This window comes from Scyliorhinus canicula, chromosome 1 (genome assembly GCF_902713615.1).
Source record: "Scyliorhinus canicula chromosome 1, sScyCan1.1, whole genome shotgun sequence".
NCBI classification, from domain to species: Eukaryota; Metazoa; Chordata; class Chondrichthyes; order Carcharhiniformes; family Scyliorhinidae; genus Scyliorhinus; species Scyliorhinus canicula.
Window position 1 is genome coordinate 202582011 of NC_052146.1, and position 19403 is coordinate 202601413.

The window sequence follows — 19403 nt, forward strand, 5'->3', positions numbered from 1 at the left end:
ACACCTGGGCAGGAGTGGAACCAATGTCCTTGGAGAGTTGTTTGCTAGCGCTGTTGAGGAGGGTTTAAACTAATGTGGCAGAGGAATGGGAACCAATGCTGGAAGTTGGAAGGTATTAAAGAGAGGATAGAAACAAAAGTCAGTAAGGAGAAAAGTGGAAGGTGGTGAATGTATTATGCCAATAATCCACCATTTTATTTGTATCTGTGCTGTTGCCCTTGTATTTGCATCTGTGCTATGCTGTTGCCCTTGTGGGCTTCTACTATGGGCCATTGAGGAACGTGTTGGGGCATGTATGGGCTCCGCCCATGGCTCCTCCCCTTGAAGGGAGGTATAAAGAGCAGTCGACCTGTAGGCGGTTCTCAGTATTGGATCAGTCACAGGCAGGCACTGTTCTAAGTTGATTAAAGCCACGGTTTACTTCTACTCTTGTCGCAAGTGAATTGATGGTCACATCAGAAGGCAGAGAAACAGATTGAACTGCATTTATTTCAATGCAAGAGGCCTAACAGGCAAGGCAGATGAACTCAGGGCATGGATAGGTACATGGGACTGGGATATTATAGCGATTACTAAAACATGGCTAAATGAGGGGCAGGACTGGCAGCTCAATTTTCTAGAGTACAGATTCTATAGGAAAGATAGAACAGGAGGTAAGAGAGGAGGAGGAGTTGCATTTTTGATTTGGAATGCGGATCATACAGACCCATTTCACTAATCCATCTAGATGCGAAGTAACTCCTGGCCAAGAGATTTGAGAACTATGTGGTGGTGGTACCAGAGGACCACATGGGCTTTGTCAAGAGTAGGGTGCTAATTGTGAACATCAGGCGGCTGCCGAATGTAATAATGACCCCATCCGGGGAGAGAACACCAGAAGTGATTGTCTCCCTGGACGCAGGAAAGGCCTTTGACAGAGTCGAATGGAAGTACCTCATTGGGGTACTGGAGCAGTTTGGGTTGGGGACAGGGTTCAGCTCGTGGGTGAAACCCCTGTATAATGCCCCCAAGGCGAGGGGTCAGACTAACACCACCGGCTCTGAATAGTTCAGCTACACAGGGGCACAAGGCAAGGATGGTCACTATCCCTGCTTCTGTTCGCCTTGGCAATTGAACCCATGGCAATCGCCCTGCAAGATGCAAAAAGCTGGAAAGGGATCCAAAGAGGGGCAGAGAGCACAGAATATTACTCCATGCAGATGACCTGCTCGTCTGCCTCTCGGACCCACAGAATGGCCTGAAAGCAATCATGCAACTGCTGGAGGTGTTTGGAGCCTTTTCAGGCAAGAGCAAGGCACCCCCGGTGAACTCTAATTGGGAGGGACAGCTGGAGGGACCACCATTCAAACGAGCCAAAAACACATTCTACTACCTGGGGATCCAGATAGTCCGGGACTGGACACAGATCCACAAGCGGAATCTGGTCAGCCTGGCAGAGGAAGTTAAAAAGGACCTACAGAGATGGGACACACTCCCGCTTTCCCAGGCAGGGAGGGTGCAGGAGCTCAAAATGAATGTATTGCTGAGGTTCCTCTTCCTGTTCAGATCCATACTGATCTTCATCCCCAAGGCCTTTTCCCACAAAGTGGACAAAATGATCATGGCATTTGTGTAGGGGGGCAGCAACCCAAGAAAACACTGCAAAGGAGGAAAAACATGGGTGGTCTGGCCCTGCCGAACCTACAGTCTTACCATTGGGGAACCACTGCCAAGTGGATGGGGTGATGGATACGAGAGCCAAACACGGAATGGGTGATGCTGGAGGATTCTCTGAGCCCTTGCTACGGCAGCACTCCCATCCCCCCCAACAAATGTACACATCCTGCCCAGTGGTGGTGGCCACTCTTAAAACATGGAACCAAATGAGGCAGCATTTCGGATAAACCGGGATGGCCCCCCATCTGCGGCAACCACAGATTCCCACCAGCCATGCTTGACGCCAAATTTTAAAAATGGAGACAGGATGGGGTGACACACCAGCGGTCAGGGACTTTTACATAGGAGACAGACTCGCGAGCTTGGACGAACTGACGGAGGACCTGAACCTGCCGACAGGACAGGAACTCGGGCACCTCCAAATTAAACACTTTCTCTGCAAGGCGACGGCACGATATCCCAGGGCCCCAAGAGACACACGACTGGAGGAACTAATAAACACAGGCAGCAAGGAGGGGGGAAACTGCGGTAACATATACGGACGATTACTGGATAGGGCAAGACTACCACTGAACGAAGCCAGACGAAAATGGAAGGACGCATTGGGGACGGAAATGGGTTGGGGACTCTGGAGCGAAGCACTGAGTTGGGCCAGTTCCATCCCCTCCTGTGCCAGGCTAAGCCTAATGCAGTTTAAAGTGATGCACAGAGCCCACCTATCCAGACCCCGAATGAACAGTTTCTTCCCGGAGGTGCAGAGAAAATGTGAACGGTGCCAGGGAGGCCCGGCCAACCACGCCCACATGTTCTGGGCCTGGTCCAGATTTGTCGGGTTCTAGACAGCCTTCTTCGAGGTCCAAAGGTGAGGGTGGAGCCGTGTCCAAGAGTGGCAGTCTTCGGGTGTTGGTCCAGCCAGAACTACATTTGGGGAGGAGGGTGGACGCCCTGGCTTTTGCTTCCCTAATCGCACACCAGAGACTCCTACTCGGCTAGTGAGTAGCAGCATCACCCACGCCCGCAGACTGGCTGGCAGACCTCTGGGAATTCCTCCACCTGGAGAAGATCAAGTACACCATCCGAGGGTCGGACAAGGGCTTCCACATAGAATGGGGGCCATTCATCAGCTCGTTCCAAGACCTGTTCAAGGCCAACAGCGACAAGGGAAAGAGAGGGGGGAGGAGGGTGGGAGGAAGACAAGGGAAGACACACACAAGATAAAGAGGCAAAGTAGGGGAAGGGGAGAAGGGATCCCAAGGGGGCCACTGGGTGGAACACAGGGGGTATGTCATGTGAGAGTACCTTTAAGAAATGGGTGTTTATAAATGTGTGGATATATAAATATCTGTAGTGAGAATACCTTTAAGAAATGGGTGTTTATTACTGCAGAGATGTCAGAGAGTGGGTGGAGCTGGGCTGTCTGTCAGATTTTTACTTTTGCTTTAGGCTTTTTGCTGCAGGGTGAGTTTGGTTTCATTTTAGTTTTGGAGAAGCTGCAATCACAGCAGGATGTGTGTGAATCTCTGCAAGCTTATGAGTGTCCATTTGGGATTTTCAAAGTGGTAACTGCTCTCAATAGTGAATTTAAACCTGATCTTTATGTTAAAAGGGTCTTTTGTCTTCTGAATGTTGTCTGGGAATTTATTAAGGATTACTTAGTGTTGTATTCTTTGAGGGTTGTATTTGAACTGATGGTTGCTAAGATGTTCACTGTATGTTTTAAAAAGGTTAACTTGAGTTCATAGAATAAACATTGTTTTGCTTTAAAAAAAAACGTTTCCATTTCTGCTGTACCACACCTGTAGAGTGGGCCGTGTGCTCCCCATACCACAATCTATTAAAAGTTTTGTCAGGTGAAATCCATGATAAACTTTGGGGTTCTCTACACCCTGGCCCATAACAGGTAAAAGTAGGGGAGGGGCCACGCAGCCCTCCCCCACTGACGACAAAAACTAAAGAGCCCAACAGAAAGAAATGGAACACAGCATGTGGCACCAAAGGCAGACGAGATCACTAAAAGATAGACTAAGCCACCAAAAAAGGAAGGGGAAGAGGGGGTGGGGGAGGAAGACGGGGGAGACCACATGTAAAAAACTGTGTAAATAAGTAACAACTTTATTTGTAAATATCAGACACACTTGAGCCTTTACCCTGTAAAAACTGGAAAATACCAATAAAAACACGTTTAAAAAAAGGATTACTTCAGATACCTGGCTTCTTGCTAGCCGACTTCACCAGGTCTGAACCGTTCAGCTGTCTGTAACTGGGAGCCTCTCACTCTGCTCCTTTCTTTAACTTTAATGAAAAATACCTTGTTCAGATTCCAGTTCTCTTTCCTTCTGACCTCAGTTTTCCTCAGACTTCACTTTGCATCCCCTGGATTCCAGAACTATCTCTTCTGCCCCTTACTCCATTGTCCTGCCTCTCTGCTGGCAGCTTCTGTGAGATTTTGCTTCTTCCAGGTACCTAGTTCCAACCGGACCACAAGTGCTTATGCAGTGTGGGTCCCTGGTTGCTAAGCAACAGCCTAGTCTTTCTTTAAACTCTTCAAGTCATAAACACTTTAATTACAATGCAGGCACAGTTTGAAATGAAACCCAAACCCACAGACATGCGGACATGAGTTTAACATGAGCTAACTGAAGTTTTAACCCTTTCCTATACAGAAACACAAAATTAAGCTCACTTAAAGCTGGACCCTATTTCTAATGCCAAAAATAAAATATAGATGACTTAAAAGTGCCTGAAATAAGAGTTTAAGATGCAGGCCATCAGGTCCAGGAGACTTGTCAGCCTTTAGTCCCATTAGCATTTAGTTTTTAGCTCGTGATCATGATTATATTAAGCTCCTCCCTCCCTTTGCCTCCTGCTGTTTACTAGTTCGGGTATTCTGAATTCTCCCTCTGTGTACCCGAACAGGTGCCGGAATGTGGCGACTGGGGGCTTTTCACAGTAACTTCATTGCAGTGTCAATGTAAGCTTACTTGTGATACTCATAAAGATTATTATTATTACTGGGATGTTTCAGCGTCCCCTTCGCTGAAGACAGATACAACATAATTGTTCAAAATCTCTGCCATTTGCTCGTTTCCCATTATTAATTCCCTAGCCTCTTCCTCTAAAACACCAATGATTACTTTAGCTATTTGTTTTGCCATTTCATATACTCATGGAAGCTTTTACTGTTTGTTTTTATATTTTTGCTAGTTTTCTTTCATACTCCAATTTCTCCCTCGTTATTTTTTTTAGTCATCCTCCGCTACTTTCTTTTCTTTTAAGTATATTAATTCCAAACATATTCAAAAGTACAAAGACATAAATCAAAGACATTATCCACACTCCACAGTTCACAGTTTGTGCAAATGTTTCCCCTTTTCACCCCCTCACCCTCCCTCCTCTCCACCACTTTTCCCCACCCCCTCACAACAAACAATTCCTCAAACATTGTCATGAATCGTCCTCACTGTGTCTCAAAGCCCTCCGCTGATCGCCTCAACTCGAACTTGATCTTTTCCAGCCTGGCTTCCACTGGTTCCCACACAGCAGTGTCAGTACCAACATGCCCTCCACCCTAAAGTGTCTCCTCAACTGGTTCCGCAGCCTAATCGTGGACTGCACCACCGGATTCACCGTGTACCTCCCCAGTGTCAGCGGAAGTGACACCGTCCCCATGATCCTCAGGCTGGACCCTTTACAGGACTCCTCCTCCATCCTAACCCACTATAACCCCTAACCTGATCCTTCAACCCGATATGCGCCTCCTGCAGAAAGACCAGCCCCGCCTTCAAGCTCCTCAAGTGTGCGGAGACCTGCGACCGAATGGCCTCCTTCTGCATTGTAAATTCTATGATTCTATGAAGGGCTTTAGAATTCTGGTAACCTCTACTGCAAAGACCAAGTGATGCTAGAACAATTGTTAGTTTAAAACTGAGAATGATAGATTTTTGATAACCAATTGTACTAAGGAATAGAGGGCAAAGGAGGTAAAACCAAGATCAGCCATGATCTCATTGAATGGTCGAATAGGTTCACGGGACTAAAAGGCCTCAACTGTTTCTATGGTTCTATATGGCATAATGGTTTCTATGCTGCTGGCTTTGGGTAAAGTTATCAGTTACCAGTACATAACAGAACTCTGAGAAGGTACAGATATTTTGGAGTTTTTCTTGATTAGTTAATGCAGCCTCTAGGTAAATTAGTTCTGCAAAAGGCTTTTCTTTTTTCTTACATTAATTGGTGCGAATTCTGTGGCATTTGAACAGGAATTTTTATTTCTATTAAACTAAATTGAAATCAATTTTGCCCACATAAGTTGGCTATTTATCTTAGTTGTGCCTACATACCCAAATGGTATGTTGCCTCCCGGGTGCTCGGGTCAGGGATGTCTCCGATCGGCTACAGGACATACTGAAGGGGGAGGGTGAACAGCCAGTTGTCGTGGTGCATATAGGCACCAACGATATAGGTAAAAAAAAGGGATGAGGTCCTACAATCAGAATTTAGGGAGTTAGGAGATAAGTTAAAAAGTAGGACCTCAAAGGAAGTAATCTCAGGATTGCTACCAGTGCCACGGGACAGTCAGAGTAGAAACTCAAGAATGGTCAGAATGAATACGTGGCTTGAGAGATGGTGCAGGAGGGAGGGGTTCAGATTATTGGGACATTGGAACCGGTTCTGGGGGCGGTGGGACCATTACTAACCAGATGGTCTATACGGGTGGGCATCATCACTGAGCATGCGCTGCCTTTCTCAACGATGGTGGAACAACTCCCAATCCTGAGCATTGATCCGGACGACGAGTGGTGTGCCACCCTTACGGTTAACAAGGCTCGCATACGTTTCAAGCTGGTCACCGGTGCTTCAGCAAATCTCATTTCAAAGTCTGACTTCGACACCATCCGCGTCAAACCAAGCATTCTTCCACCGGCCTGCCAGCTCCTCGACTACAATGACAATGCCATTGCTGCCAGTGGCTCATGCCAGCTTGCGGTGTCCAATAGGTCATGAAAAGCGACGCTGCGATTTGAAATTGTAGGAACCGACAGAGCTGCCCTGCTCGGTGCTCGGGCCTGCAAACTCCTGAACCTAGTGCAGCGGGTTCACACCATGTCGTCCGCACAGGCAACAGCCTCGCCAGATGATAACTTCCAGGCTCAACTCAATGACATCATAGCACAATACCATTTCGTGTTCGAACGTATGGGCACACTCCCATACCGATACAAAATCCTATTGAAGCCAAATGCCACCCCTGTGGTTCACGCACCACGTCGGGAGCCGGCGCCCATCAAGGACCGTCTCAAGCAGCAGCTGCAAGACCTCCAGGACCAGGGCGTCATTTCAAATGTCATGGAACCCACGGACTGGGTTAACTCCATGGTTTGCGTCAAGATGCCGTCAGGGGAACTTCGAATCTGTAACAACCCCAAAGATTTGAACTGCAACATCATGAGGAAACACTACCCAATATCTAAATGAGAAGAACTAACCAGCGAGATGGCTCATACCAAATGCTTCATGATTTTGGATGCCTCCAAGGGGTTTTGGCAAATACAACTGGACGCGTCAAGTCGCAAGCTGTGCACATTCAATACCCCGTTCAGTCGCTACTATTACAACCGAATGCCCTTTAGCATAATCTCCGCCTCAGAGGTGTTCCACCGCATAATGGAACAAATAATGGAGGGCATCGAGCGAGTATACGTCGATGATATTATTATCTGGTCCACAACCCCTCAGGAGCACATCAATTGCCTCAGGGGTGTTCCACAGGATCCACGAGCATGGCCTCCGACTCAACAGAGCCAAATGCTTATTCGGTCAACCAGAATTCGTCGCCCACCACAGAGACTAAATTTATAGACTGAATGTTGCATTACCTTGTTTTCTCATCGTTTTGACATCCGTACATATTGTTTTTTTATCATGTGTTATCTGCCCTCTATCTGCACTAGACACCTTCCCATGTATATAAGTTAGCATATTCTGTATATAGTCAGGTTTCTGTACACATATTCATTATTTATTGACCTGAAAACATTTTTTTTTTAAAAAGGGGGGAGATGTCATAATATACATCCAGGTATATGCTGGAGTGTAGACAGGCATTGATTGACACACAAGATGACCAGTAAGCACCCAGAACACAGCAGCCAATCACCAGACAGGACACGGCCACTATAAAGCCAGAGGGCACCAGTTTTCCTGCTCTCTCGGGATCCAGCCTCTGAGACAGTCAGAGCTCGTGAGCAGCAGCTAGAACAAACACCATGTGGTAGTCAGTTAGTCTGGTCAGGTTAGCCTCAGGTCTCCAATCAAGTCAGCATAGTGTCAACCCACAGTTAAGCATGTAATATAGTTAGTTGTTCAATAAAATCGTGTTGCATCTCTTCAAGAGTTGGAAGCCTGTCTCTCTCTACACTGAATCAAACGCAGTCCACATAGACCCAGCTTACCCAACTGTAGTAATCCACGGGAGGCAGGAGTTCCGTCACCACACCAATATTTATTTACAATAACGATATTACAGGAGCAGCTACAAACAGTGCTGCTAGCAGTCCAGTCAACTTAAGACTGGCTCACAAAGCCTACACAGGTGCTTATATGGGCCCCCTCAATGAGCTATCATTGAGGGAGCTCATACTCCAATTGGACAACCAATAAAGCCAATTGGAGTTCATTACACCAACACATCACCCGGGACACCGACACACATGACACCGAAAGACAGGACAGTGACACATAGCGGACGGGTGGAGACGTGGCGCCACCCCAGGGGACCATGGATTCTGGATCGGACGATGCTTACGACACAACGCCACTGCTGTCTCTAACACTCTCCACCATCGCAGAGACACTCACCTCGTTGGGGCACTTTAGTGATGAGGCTTCTGGTACACTCTCTGGTGCGCACAACACAGCCGTACCGGTACAGCAGGTGGAGGTAGGAGCAGCAGAGGGGCCGGGAGGTGGGAGGGCATCCTGGAAAAAGCAAACATCTGCCGTCCAGACTGGTCCCTGGTTCCTGGAGTTACCACACCCATCCATAGACCTGATGCAGTCACTGAACCAGGGATGATCGAAGGGGGTGACGGCCGGCTTGTGGCGGCTGCAGACACAGGTGGAGGAGTGCACCCGCGTCCAGGAGCTGGGAGTGGCGCCGGTCATGCGTGCCACCCAGGTCGAAACCATAAGGGTGGTGTCAGACATGGGGAGCAGTCTGCAAGGCCTGGGGCATTCCGTTCAGGCGGTGTCTGTGGCCCAGGACATGGCTTCCCTCTCACAGGAAGCCATGAGCCAGAGCCAGCGGCAGATGGCAGAGGCGCTCAATGCCGTGGCCCTGTCTCAGCAGGTCATGTCCCAGTCTCTGCAGGCCATCGATGCGGGCATCGGCGCCATTGCCCATGTGCTGTCCGGCGTCGCCCAGACACAGACAGGGATGGCCAACTCCCTGAGCTCCATGGCTGCAAACGTGCAGACTCTTGTCGATACCAGGGCGGGCCTCCAGGACTGGCAGCGCCAGGTGTCGGGGGGGCGTTGGATGGCCGGTTCGTTTGCACCCTCGACGCATGTAGAGGCCTGGGGGCCATCGGGCATCCCAATGGAGGAGGAGGTGCTGGGGCCCGTCCCGCGTTCCCCTGTAGGGGTGGTCCCGGAACACCACAACACCTTGGACTCCCTCCCCACCCCCCCTTCCGTCCCAGGCGCATCTGAATGAGCAACGGGCAGGACAGGCTGGCAGCTCGCCATCCCAGTCACCCGAGCCACAGCCTGGCCCATCTAGGCCGGGCTGCCCCAGGGAACGGCCGCCAAAGGGATCCCGAGTCACAGGGAAGGAATCACAGGAGTCCACCTCCAGTTCTGCCGGTTCTGGGGAACCACCTAGACGTAGTCAAAGACAGGTCAAACAATTAGACACTGAGTAAGTTGGCACGGGTGCAGGGCACAGATGAGTTATATGGGCTAGGGCACATGTATGGACTGTTCGTCATTAAAATCACTTTCACACATAATAATCTGCCTTTGTGCTCTGTCCGAAGCATGCGGGGGGGAGGGGTGTGAGGTGAGCGCCAGTGTGTGTGTGAAGGGTGGTATTACATCGGCCCCAGGTAAGTGTGCCTCCCCCTACGAGATAATAAACTCAATGTGACTAGGGGGAAGAGTAGACAGGGAAGAGTTGATGAACGCAAAGGGATAGGTGGTCTGAGGTGCATTTGTAGCAGGTAAGGCAGATGAACTTAGGGCTTGGATCAGTACCTGGGAATATGATGTTATTGGTATTACTGAGACTTGGTTGAGGGAAGGGTAGGACTGGCAACTGAATATCCCAGGGTACAGATGCTTCAGGAGGGATAGAGAGGGAGGTAGAAGGGGGGGAGGAGTTGCATTACTCATCAGAGATGGTATCACAGCTGTGATTAAGGAGGGCACGATGGAGGATTCGAGCACTGAGGCAATATGGGCGGAGCTAAGAAATAGGAAGGGTGCAGTAACATTGTTGGGACTTTACTACAGGCCTCCCAAAAGTGAGCATGAAGTAGAGGTACAAATATGCAGACAGATTATAGAAAAATGTCGGAGCAATAGGGTGGTTGTGATGGGAGATTTTAACTTCCGCAACATTGAATGGGATTCGTGTAGTGTTGGAGGTGTAGATGGAGCAGAGTTTGTAAGGAGCATCCAGGAGAGTTTTTTAGAGCAGTATGTAAATAGTCCAACTCGGGAGGGGGCCATACTGGACCTGGTATTGGGGAATGATCCCAGCCAGGTGGTTGATGTTTCAGTCGGTGATTACTTTGGGAATAGCGATCACAATTCCGTAAGTTTTAGAATACTCATGGACAAGGACAGGAGGAGTCCGAAAGGAAGAGTACTAAATTGGGGAAAGGCAGAGTATAACAAAATTCGGCAGGAGCTAGGGAATGTGGATTGGGAGCAGCTGTTTAAGGGTAAATCCACATTTGAAATGTGGGAGTCTTTTAAGGAAAGTTTGATTAGAGTGCAGGACAGACATGTCCCTGTGAAAATGAGAGATAGAAATGGCAAGATTAGGGAACCATGGATGACGGGTGAAATTGTGAGACTAGCTAAGATGAAAAAGGAAGCATTCATAAGATCGAGGCAACTCAAAACTGATGCAGCTTTGGAGGAATATCGGGAAAGTAGGACGAATCTCAAACGCGTAATAAAGAGGGCTAAAAGGGGTCATGAAATATCTTTGGCTAACAGGGTTAAGGAAAATCCCAAAGCCTTTTATTCGTATGTAAGGAGCAAGAGGGTAACTCTTAAGGATTGGCCCACTCAAAGACAAAAGAGGGAATTTATGCGTGGACTCAGAGGAAATGGGTGAGATTCTTAATGAGTACTTTGCATAGGTATTCACAAAGGAGAGGGACAAGACGAATGTTGAGGCTCGGGATGGATGTTTAAATACTCTAGGTCAAGTTGTCATATGGAAGGGGGAAATTTTGGATATTCTAAAAGACATTAAGTGGACAAGTCCCCAGGACTGGATGGGATCTATCCCAGGTTACTGAGGGAAGCGAGAGACGAAATAGCTGGGGCCTTAACAGATATCTTTACAGCATCCTTGAGCATGGGTGAGGATCCGGAGGACTGGAGAATTGCTAATGTTGTCCCTTTGTTTAAGAAGGGTAGCAGGGAAAATCCAGGGAATTATAGACTTGTGAGCTTGACGTCAGTGGTAGGCAAACTGTTGGAGAAGATACTGAGGGATAGGATCTATTCACATATGGAAGAAAATAGACTTATCAGTGATAGGCAGCATGGTTTTATGCAGGGAAGGTCATGCCTTACAAACCTAATAGAATTCTTTGAGGAAGTGGCAAAGTTAATTGATGAGGGAAGGGCTGTAGATGTCATATACATGGACTTTAGTAAGGCGTTTGATAAGGTTTCCCATGGCAGGTTGATGGAAAAAGTGAAGTCATATGGGGTTCAGGGTGTACTAGCTAGATGGATAACGAACTGGCTGGGTAACAGGAGACAGAGAGTAGTGGTGGAAGGGAGTGTCTCAAAATGGGGAAGGGTGACTAGTGGTGTTCCATAGGGATCCGTGCTCGGACCACTGTTGTTTGTGATCTACATAAATGACCTGGAGGAAGGTTTATGTGGTCTGATTAGCAAGTTTGCAGATGATACAAAGATTGGTGGAGTTGCAGATACCGAGGAGGACTGTCAGAGAATACAACAAAATATAGGTAGATTGGAGAGTTGGGCAGAGAAATGGCAGATGGAGTTCAATCCAGGCAAATGCGAGGTGATGCATTTGGGAAGATCAAATTCAAGAACGGACTATATGGTCAATGGAAGGGTCCTGGGGAAAATTGATGTACAGAGAGATCTGGGAGTTCAGGTCCATTGTACCCTGAAGGGGACAACGCAGGTTGATAGAGTGGTCAAGAAGGCATACAGCATGCTTGCCTTCATCGGAGGGGGTTTTGAGTACAAGAGTTGGCAGGTCATGTTACAGTTGTATAGGACTTTGGTTAAGCCACATTTGGAATACTGCGTGCAGTTCTGGTCGCCACATCACCAGAAGGATGTGGATACTTTGGAGAGGGTGCAGAGGAGGTTCACCAGGATGTTGCCTGGTATGGAGGGGGCCAGCTATGAAGAAAGGTTGAGTAGATTAGGATTGTTTTCATTGGAAAGACGGAGGTTGAGGGGGGACCTGATTGAGGTCTACAAAATTATGAGAAGTATGGACAGGGTGGATAGCAACAAGCTTTTTCCAAGAGTGGGGGTGTCAGTTACAAGGGGTCACAATTTCAAAGTGAGAGGGGGATAGTTTAAGGGAGATGTGCGTGGAAAGTTTTTTATGCAGAGGGTGGTGGGTGCCTGGAACGCTTTACCAGCGGAGGTGGTAGAGGCAGGCACGATAGCATCATTTAAGAGGCATCTAGACGGGTATATGAACGGGAGGGAACAGAGGGAAGTAAACCTTCAAAAATAGGAGACAGGTTTAGATAAAGGTTCTGGATCGGCGCAGGCTGGGAGGGCCGAAGGGCCTGTTCCTGTGCTGTAATTTTCTTTGTTCTTTGTTCTTTGTATATTCGCCCACTCATTTTAATGATGTTATCTTTTGTATAATAATGCTCACTAGGAACTGGTATAATTTGTCATTTCAACAGAACGTACTTGGCTAGGAAGTGTGATGCATCATTGTAAAGAAAAATTGCAGTGTCATCCTTGATTAGTTCAAAAATGAGGATAAAAGTGTGTATTTTAAAGTGGAATGTTAAACAATCAATTAAGATTTGGCAGGACATTTACTCTTAACATCTATGGTGGAGGGCAGCGTGTTTCTATTTCTCCATACATTTATATTCCAATGATAAAGTTAATCTCTAAAGTTGTTTTGAAAGTCATGGACAGAATGTATGGCTGGAACTTTCTGGCTGTTCACGCCAATGGGATCTTCCGGTCTCACCAACAGCGGACCACTGTTTCCCAGCAGTGTGGGTTTCCCAGCAGTGTGGAGCACATTTCAATGGGAAACCCCAGTGACAGTGGTATGATCAGAAGATCGTGCCACCAGCCAATGGCGGGCCGCTTCCACCACGGTGAAACACTTGGCGGGTTGCGCGGAAAATCCCGTCTTATGTGTTTCATTACTGCCATTAGTCAGTATATTCTGTGTGAAAAAGGTGTGTCCTTTCTTACCCTTGGAACATGTATCCCAATTAAATAATTCAGTAGCAAACTTTTGTGAATTTACAAGTAAAGAAGTTTGTTTATTTCCACATACTTACCCCAAATAAATGGCAAGTCATATGTCTTCTCAAGCGTGCAGTCACACACACAAAAATGATACACAGATAAGGATTTTTTTTTATAAGTTTAGAGTACACATCCAATTATTTTTTCCAATTAAGGGGCTATTTAGTGTGGCCAATCCACCTAGCCTGCACATCTTTGGGTTGTGGGGGTGAAACCCACGCAGACACAGGAAGAATGTGCAAACTGCACACAGACAGTGACCCAGGGCCGGGATTGAACCCAGGTCCTCAGCGCCATGAGGCAGCAGTGCTAACACTGAACCACCATGCCACCCCTTGCACAGATAGAGATAATACACTTTTATCGGTTACAATTATCTCAGTCTCTGATTATAGGCTGGCTCTCCATTTTGGAGACTAGAATCGTTCCTAGTCTCCGTTGATGCTAACAATGGCGCCCAGGAGCGATTCTCTTCTCTTTTCCATGCAAATTTATGAATGGAGGACAGCTCGCAGGTTCCTTTTGGAATCCTGGTATCGGGCTGCCATTTTGAGCGGGCGGTCCAATACGAGGTCCAGCGGCGTAACACCCCCCCCCCCCCCACCACCACGCAAATCCTTCAACCCCCCCCTCCACGATAAGTAGGGGCATCCTCCCCCCACCACCACTGGAATTATGGCATCAGACCCCTAATCCCCCCATTAGACCCCCTATCAGAAACCCCCAACCCTCCATTAGACATCCCAACTGACACCCCCAACCCCCTTAAACCCTCCATCAGACCACAACAGCAATCCCCCATCAACCCCCCCAACAGGAACCCCCTCATCAGACACCCCAGGCACCCCATCAGATTTCACATCAGACATCTCCATAAGATCCCCCTTCCCCCATCAGAAACCCCTGCTTGGAAGCTGAACAGCAGTCCAGACAGTAGGTTGAAAAATCATTGCATTTCCTAACTTCTGCGCCTCAAACAGTAGTGTTCAAAGCAGCAGCTCTTACATGTGTCAGAATCTTCCTCGGAGCCCTGTATGCCTCATAGGGCTTGAAATCTCTTGACAGCCTTAGAAATGCTAATCTTCCATCAATTTCACACAGCAATACTTTGCATTTGCCAATGATTGACAGTTTTATTATTCCAGAGACAGCTGCTTGGTAAATTGTTTATTGATCCTTCCCTTCAAGCTTCACTGCATCTCCATTACCCTGCTTTGATGCTGACCATAATGTTCATAAACACTCTAGCTATGATTGACAAATCCTCACTACATCAAAAACAGATAGATACTCTTCCTCTTTTTCACAGCAGGAAGCACTTAGTTGTCTTTGGGTTGTGAGGGTGAGACCCAGGCAAACACGGAAGAATGTGCAAACTCCACACGGACAATGACCTAGGACCGGGATCAATCCCAGGTCCTCAGTGCCGTGAGGCAGCAGTGCTAACCATTGTGCCACCGTGCAGCCCGGCTAGTACTGTATTGCTGTGTAAAATAGAATGGAAGATCTGATTTCAAAGGCTGGCAAGGGATTCCAAGCCCTTTGAAGTGTATACTTTAAACAGTTGCTGCTTTGAACACTTCTGTCTGAGGCAACAGATGTTAAGAAAGGGTAAGTGAAAATACAGTCGGTTTTCAACCTATTGCCTAGACTTCTCTTCAGCTTTCAGGCAGGGGTCTCTGATTGGGGGGCCTAATGGGTGGACTAGGTGCAGGGATTTTCATTGTGGGGAGAGGGGGCTCTCCGATGGGCTTTGGGAGGCACCTATATTGTACACTTACCCCCTTGACCCTCCGCCAGATCCACCACATCAGGGCCACGTTTGAAAATACCGGCATCAATCCATGCCCACGTGAATTCCAGTTGAGAGGCCTGGAGCACCACAGAGGCCTGGAGAATCAGGTTTCCAGACCATTAATCAGATGCAAATGACCCATTTGCAGGGTGTGTAGCTCGCTGCCACCACTGGCAAGGGACTGGAGCATCAGAATGGGACTGGCGCCTGGCACCAATCCCATTTTTAGCCCAACGCTCGATTCTCCACCAGATTGGGAACCCAATGGTGGTGGAGGCCGGGAATCCATCCCTATGATCACCAGTTTCCCTTATGGTAGGCCTGTAGTTTCTTGGATGGTTTTGGTGCTTTACATTTGAAGTAATGGTCTTGTAAAGTGAGGGATTCTCAACAGGCTGTGAGGTTTCTTGTTATTCTAGGATGTTGGTTCTCAGGTGAGCTTAAAGCTGGAACAGGTTATATACTTTGGCTGCCTGAGGTCGCACAGGTTATTTTATCTCTGGGTCACAGGTTGATTGAACTGACAGTTTGATGGCTTTGGTGAAACTGCCTGGAAACAGCTCTTTTAGATTTAAAAAAAAACAGACAATAATAAGGCTCCCTCACCATGTGAATTTCTGTTAGTTTTCCAAATAAGGGATGGTGTTTATGTTACTGTGGTTGCTGTTGCTGGGGTTTAACACATTTAAAATTCACCCAGTCTTGTTTGGATGGGGAAACCATCATGATGCAATGGGAGGTTCATCATGTCCATTCACTTCTATCTTCATAATAATGCAACTTCCCATTTCTTTATTCTAAATAGTCAGAATTAGAAAATTCTAAGATGTGTTTCACAGACAAAACGCAAGTGCTGAAAAGTCTTGACTGTTAATCCGACACTTCAATCTGGTGACGCATTGTTGGAAGCACAGTTGCACCATACACTGTCAGGAGGAGTAAGACTGGGGTTCGAGCCCACAACTTCCAACTTCATGTGTTCCCAAAATCAGCCGAATGTAGGGAGAGGGAGCAAAGGAACAGAATGAGGGAAATAAGGGACAAATTAAAAATTTGGACATGGGTGGCAAAAAAGTAGTTAAAGAATCTACAGGTCAGATTTACTTTGAGTTAAGTTTGTTCTCGGGTGATTTCACCTGAAGCAGTAAGCATCTCAAATTTGGAGTGGGGCAGGTAACATATACACCACAGGAAACAAAGCTTCTGGAGCTGTCACTTCATTATCAAACAGTTCAGTTCTCGCCTTATCTTCCAGTGGGTATACTTGGACAATGGGTACACTTGGAATATAATGTTCGATTCTGGACATCACACTACCAGAAGGATGTGGAGGCTTTGGAGAGGGCACAGAAGAAATTTACCGGGATGTTACCTGGTATGGAGCTATGAGGAGAGGTTGGATAAACTTTGTTTGTTCTCACTGGAACGACGGAGTTGAGAGGCAACCTGATAGATGTCTACAGGATTACGAGGGGCATGGACAGAGTGGATAGTCAGAAGCTTTTTCCCAGGGTGGAAGAGTCAATTACTAGGGGACATTGGTTTAAGGTGCAGGGAGCAAAGTTTAGAGGAGATGTGCGACGGACGTTTTTTTACACAGAGGGTAGTGGATGCCAGAGGTGGTTGTGAAAGCAGGTACGATAGTGACTTTTAAGGGGTGTCTTGACAAATACATGAATAGGATAGGAACAAAGGGATAAGTACCCCAGAAGTGTAAAAGGTTTTGGGTTAGACAGGCAGCATAGTCGGCGCAGGCTTGGAGGGCCGCAGGACCTGTTCCTATGCTGTACTTTTCTTTGTTCTTTGTTCTTTTCCATAAATTTGCCACCTTCCCTTTTGTCCAGCATGAATCAGGGAAACAGATAATCTAGAAATTCTATTGTCTTTTTGTGTTGGCTTATCCTTAAACAAAATGATGTGTGAATTCCCCGGATGGCTGTGATTGTACGTATTTAATTAGATATTGGTATGAGACTTGATACTGTCTGTAGCTCAAATGCCAAAGGTCGCATGTGTTTCAGCAGTAATTTTAATAGCTTTTTTGTAACCAAATTTTAAAGTATTGACTGGAAGTTCATAATATGACCTCTTTGTACTGACATGACACCATTGAATAAACAGTTATTTTACATTGATGTATTTTAATATATTAATGAAAATGTAAAGTTGATAACAATGGTAATTATAATGTTCAGCGAGCTTTTGTTTGTTCATTGTTTTTAATGTGAGCGAACTAAAATAATATTATCTAATAATGTATTCACCAGATTCAGATCGCCCAAACTCCGAGAGTGGCATCTCCTCTTTTGAGGCTGCAGAGTTGCATTCAAGTAATGAAGATGAGCATGGACGAATCAACATTACACAGACAATGGAAGAGTTTTTTAAAGATACAGAACAAAGGAAACTGCTGGAGTCTAACCCTGTCTCTGAACAAATTGCACATCTGCTGACCTCAAAAATCTCACAACTGAAAAAAGGAGGTAGCCAATATCTCTTGCGAAGCTTCCAAATGGCTCTGGTTTTGTTTAATAGGCATGGTGCAATCATTTTCAAAAAAGAGACTATTAAGGGAGAGCATTTCTCCTCTGTCAATTCTGCAGCCAATGCAGCAGAACTCAACCCTTTGCCTGGACTCTCAAACGATGTTGTCAGTTTTATTCTTCAGGAGATTTCAAAGTGAGCAAAACAATGAGATAGAACACTTGAAGAATATTTTATATAAAATTATATTTTGTGGCAATTATAACCTGCAATTACTATCAGTGGGAGTTGTAAATCAACACAAAATGTAGTTGTTTGAGATTCATCTGATTTGGAGTTTAATGCAGGCATTAATCTATTTAAAATTAACAGGCGAGTACATACATTAAAATAACAAAAGGATGGAATACAAGTGTTTGACCCCTAATATAGTTGAGAGTTATTTCTGGGCTTTTATATTAAAAGATGGGATTAATTTTATCAGTTTTATCATATCTAAAACAAATGAATTCATAATTCTGTCATATCTACAATAGAAAAATTAAGGATTGTGCTGCAACTGTGGAACAATTGCTATGAAAAATATACCATGCCATAAGATCCTGTGGCCGCACGGCCATCTAATGTGGCATCCTGCAAAGGATGCTGGGAGAATTGGCCAAGTATCAGGACGAGCAGGCTGCAGTTTAAATAAACATTGATGGGCAAGCTGCAGCCTAAACATCACAATACACAAGGGAAAGGCCATCTCCAGGCCATCCCAGGGATAATAGAAATACACTGTCAGTCACGCTCGTTTATCAGCACATATACTCTTTATTTGGAAAGCCTACATGCCCCTATCACCTACAGACATTGACGGTGAGTGTACACCCTTAAATTGATGTGGCAGCCCCTAATTGGACTTGAATGATCAGGGTGATCGATCCCTGATCAATTGATTGGCAATGACCCAGAGACCGCCCAAAAGGGCTGCAAAATCCCTGAAAGTAAACGGTGCCGCACTACCTTAGAATCTCTCTCTGCAGCAGCTAGTAGCAGCAATGGATATTCACCGGTCACCACGAAGAGGACCATCATGCCACCAACAGAAGGAAGACCAGAGCCAGAGCATCAGGTCATACCAAGGACCGAACATCGAGGAATACAGAAGTCAGCACACAGATAAAGGACAATATCTGTCTGGGTACTTGCTAGTCACTCAAAAGTTAGGTTAAGGTTGTGGTGATCCACTGTGTGCACCTGTATTAGGGGATATAAGGTAGGACCTGCACTACAGGTTCGCCGATAGCCCCTGCCGGCTAGCTCCGCCCACAAGGAGCCGTATAAATATGCATGACCTCCTCCTGATCAGCCACTTCGCCAGCTGCAGTAGGAGGCCACGCATCTGACTGTAATAAAGCCACAGTTGTACCAATCTGAGTCTTTCGTGCAATTGATCGTGCATCAATTTATTACAGTCAGATTTTCCTACGTTATGGACATCAGGATCAAACCAGATCGCCTGCAGCTGGATGATCCGCACTCGCCAGATGCCAGAAAGGACTTTAATCACTGGCTGGCTTGTTTTGAGGCCTACATCAACGCTGAGGCCCCCGCGCCGACGGAAGCTCAGAAGATCCACGTTCTATACTCCAGGTTGAGCTCCAGCATGTTCCGTTGATCCAGGAAGCCCCGAGTTACGCGGAAGCGATGGCACTCCTTAAAGAGAACTATGTTCAGAAGACAA

The 19403-nt window shown here is 46.7% G+C and overlaps 1 protein-coding gene across 1 annotated transcript in view; it reads left to right on the forward strand.

Annotated features, from left to right (window-relative positions):
• Positions 1 to 18154, forward strand: part of LOC119971075 (shieldin complex subunit 1-like) — a 201689-nt gene extending 183535 nt beyond the window's left edge. The window contains exon 3 of the mRNA XM_038806222.1: positions 17458 to 18154. Coding sequence (XP_038662150.1) covers positions 17458 to 17873 — 416 coding nt within the window. The 3' untranslated portion in view covers positions 17874 to 18154. The remainder of the gene's footprint in view (positions 1 to 17457) is intronic.
• The last annotated feature ends 1249 nt before the right edge of the window (positions 18155 to 19403 follow it).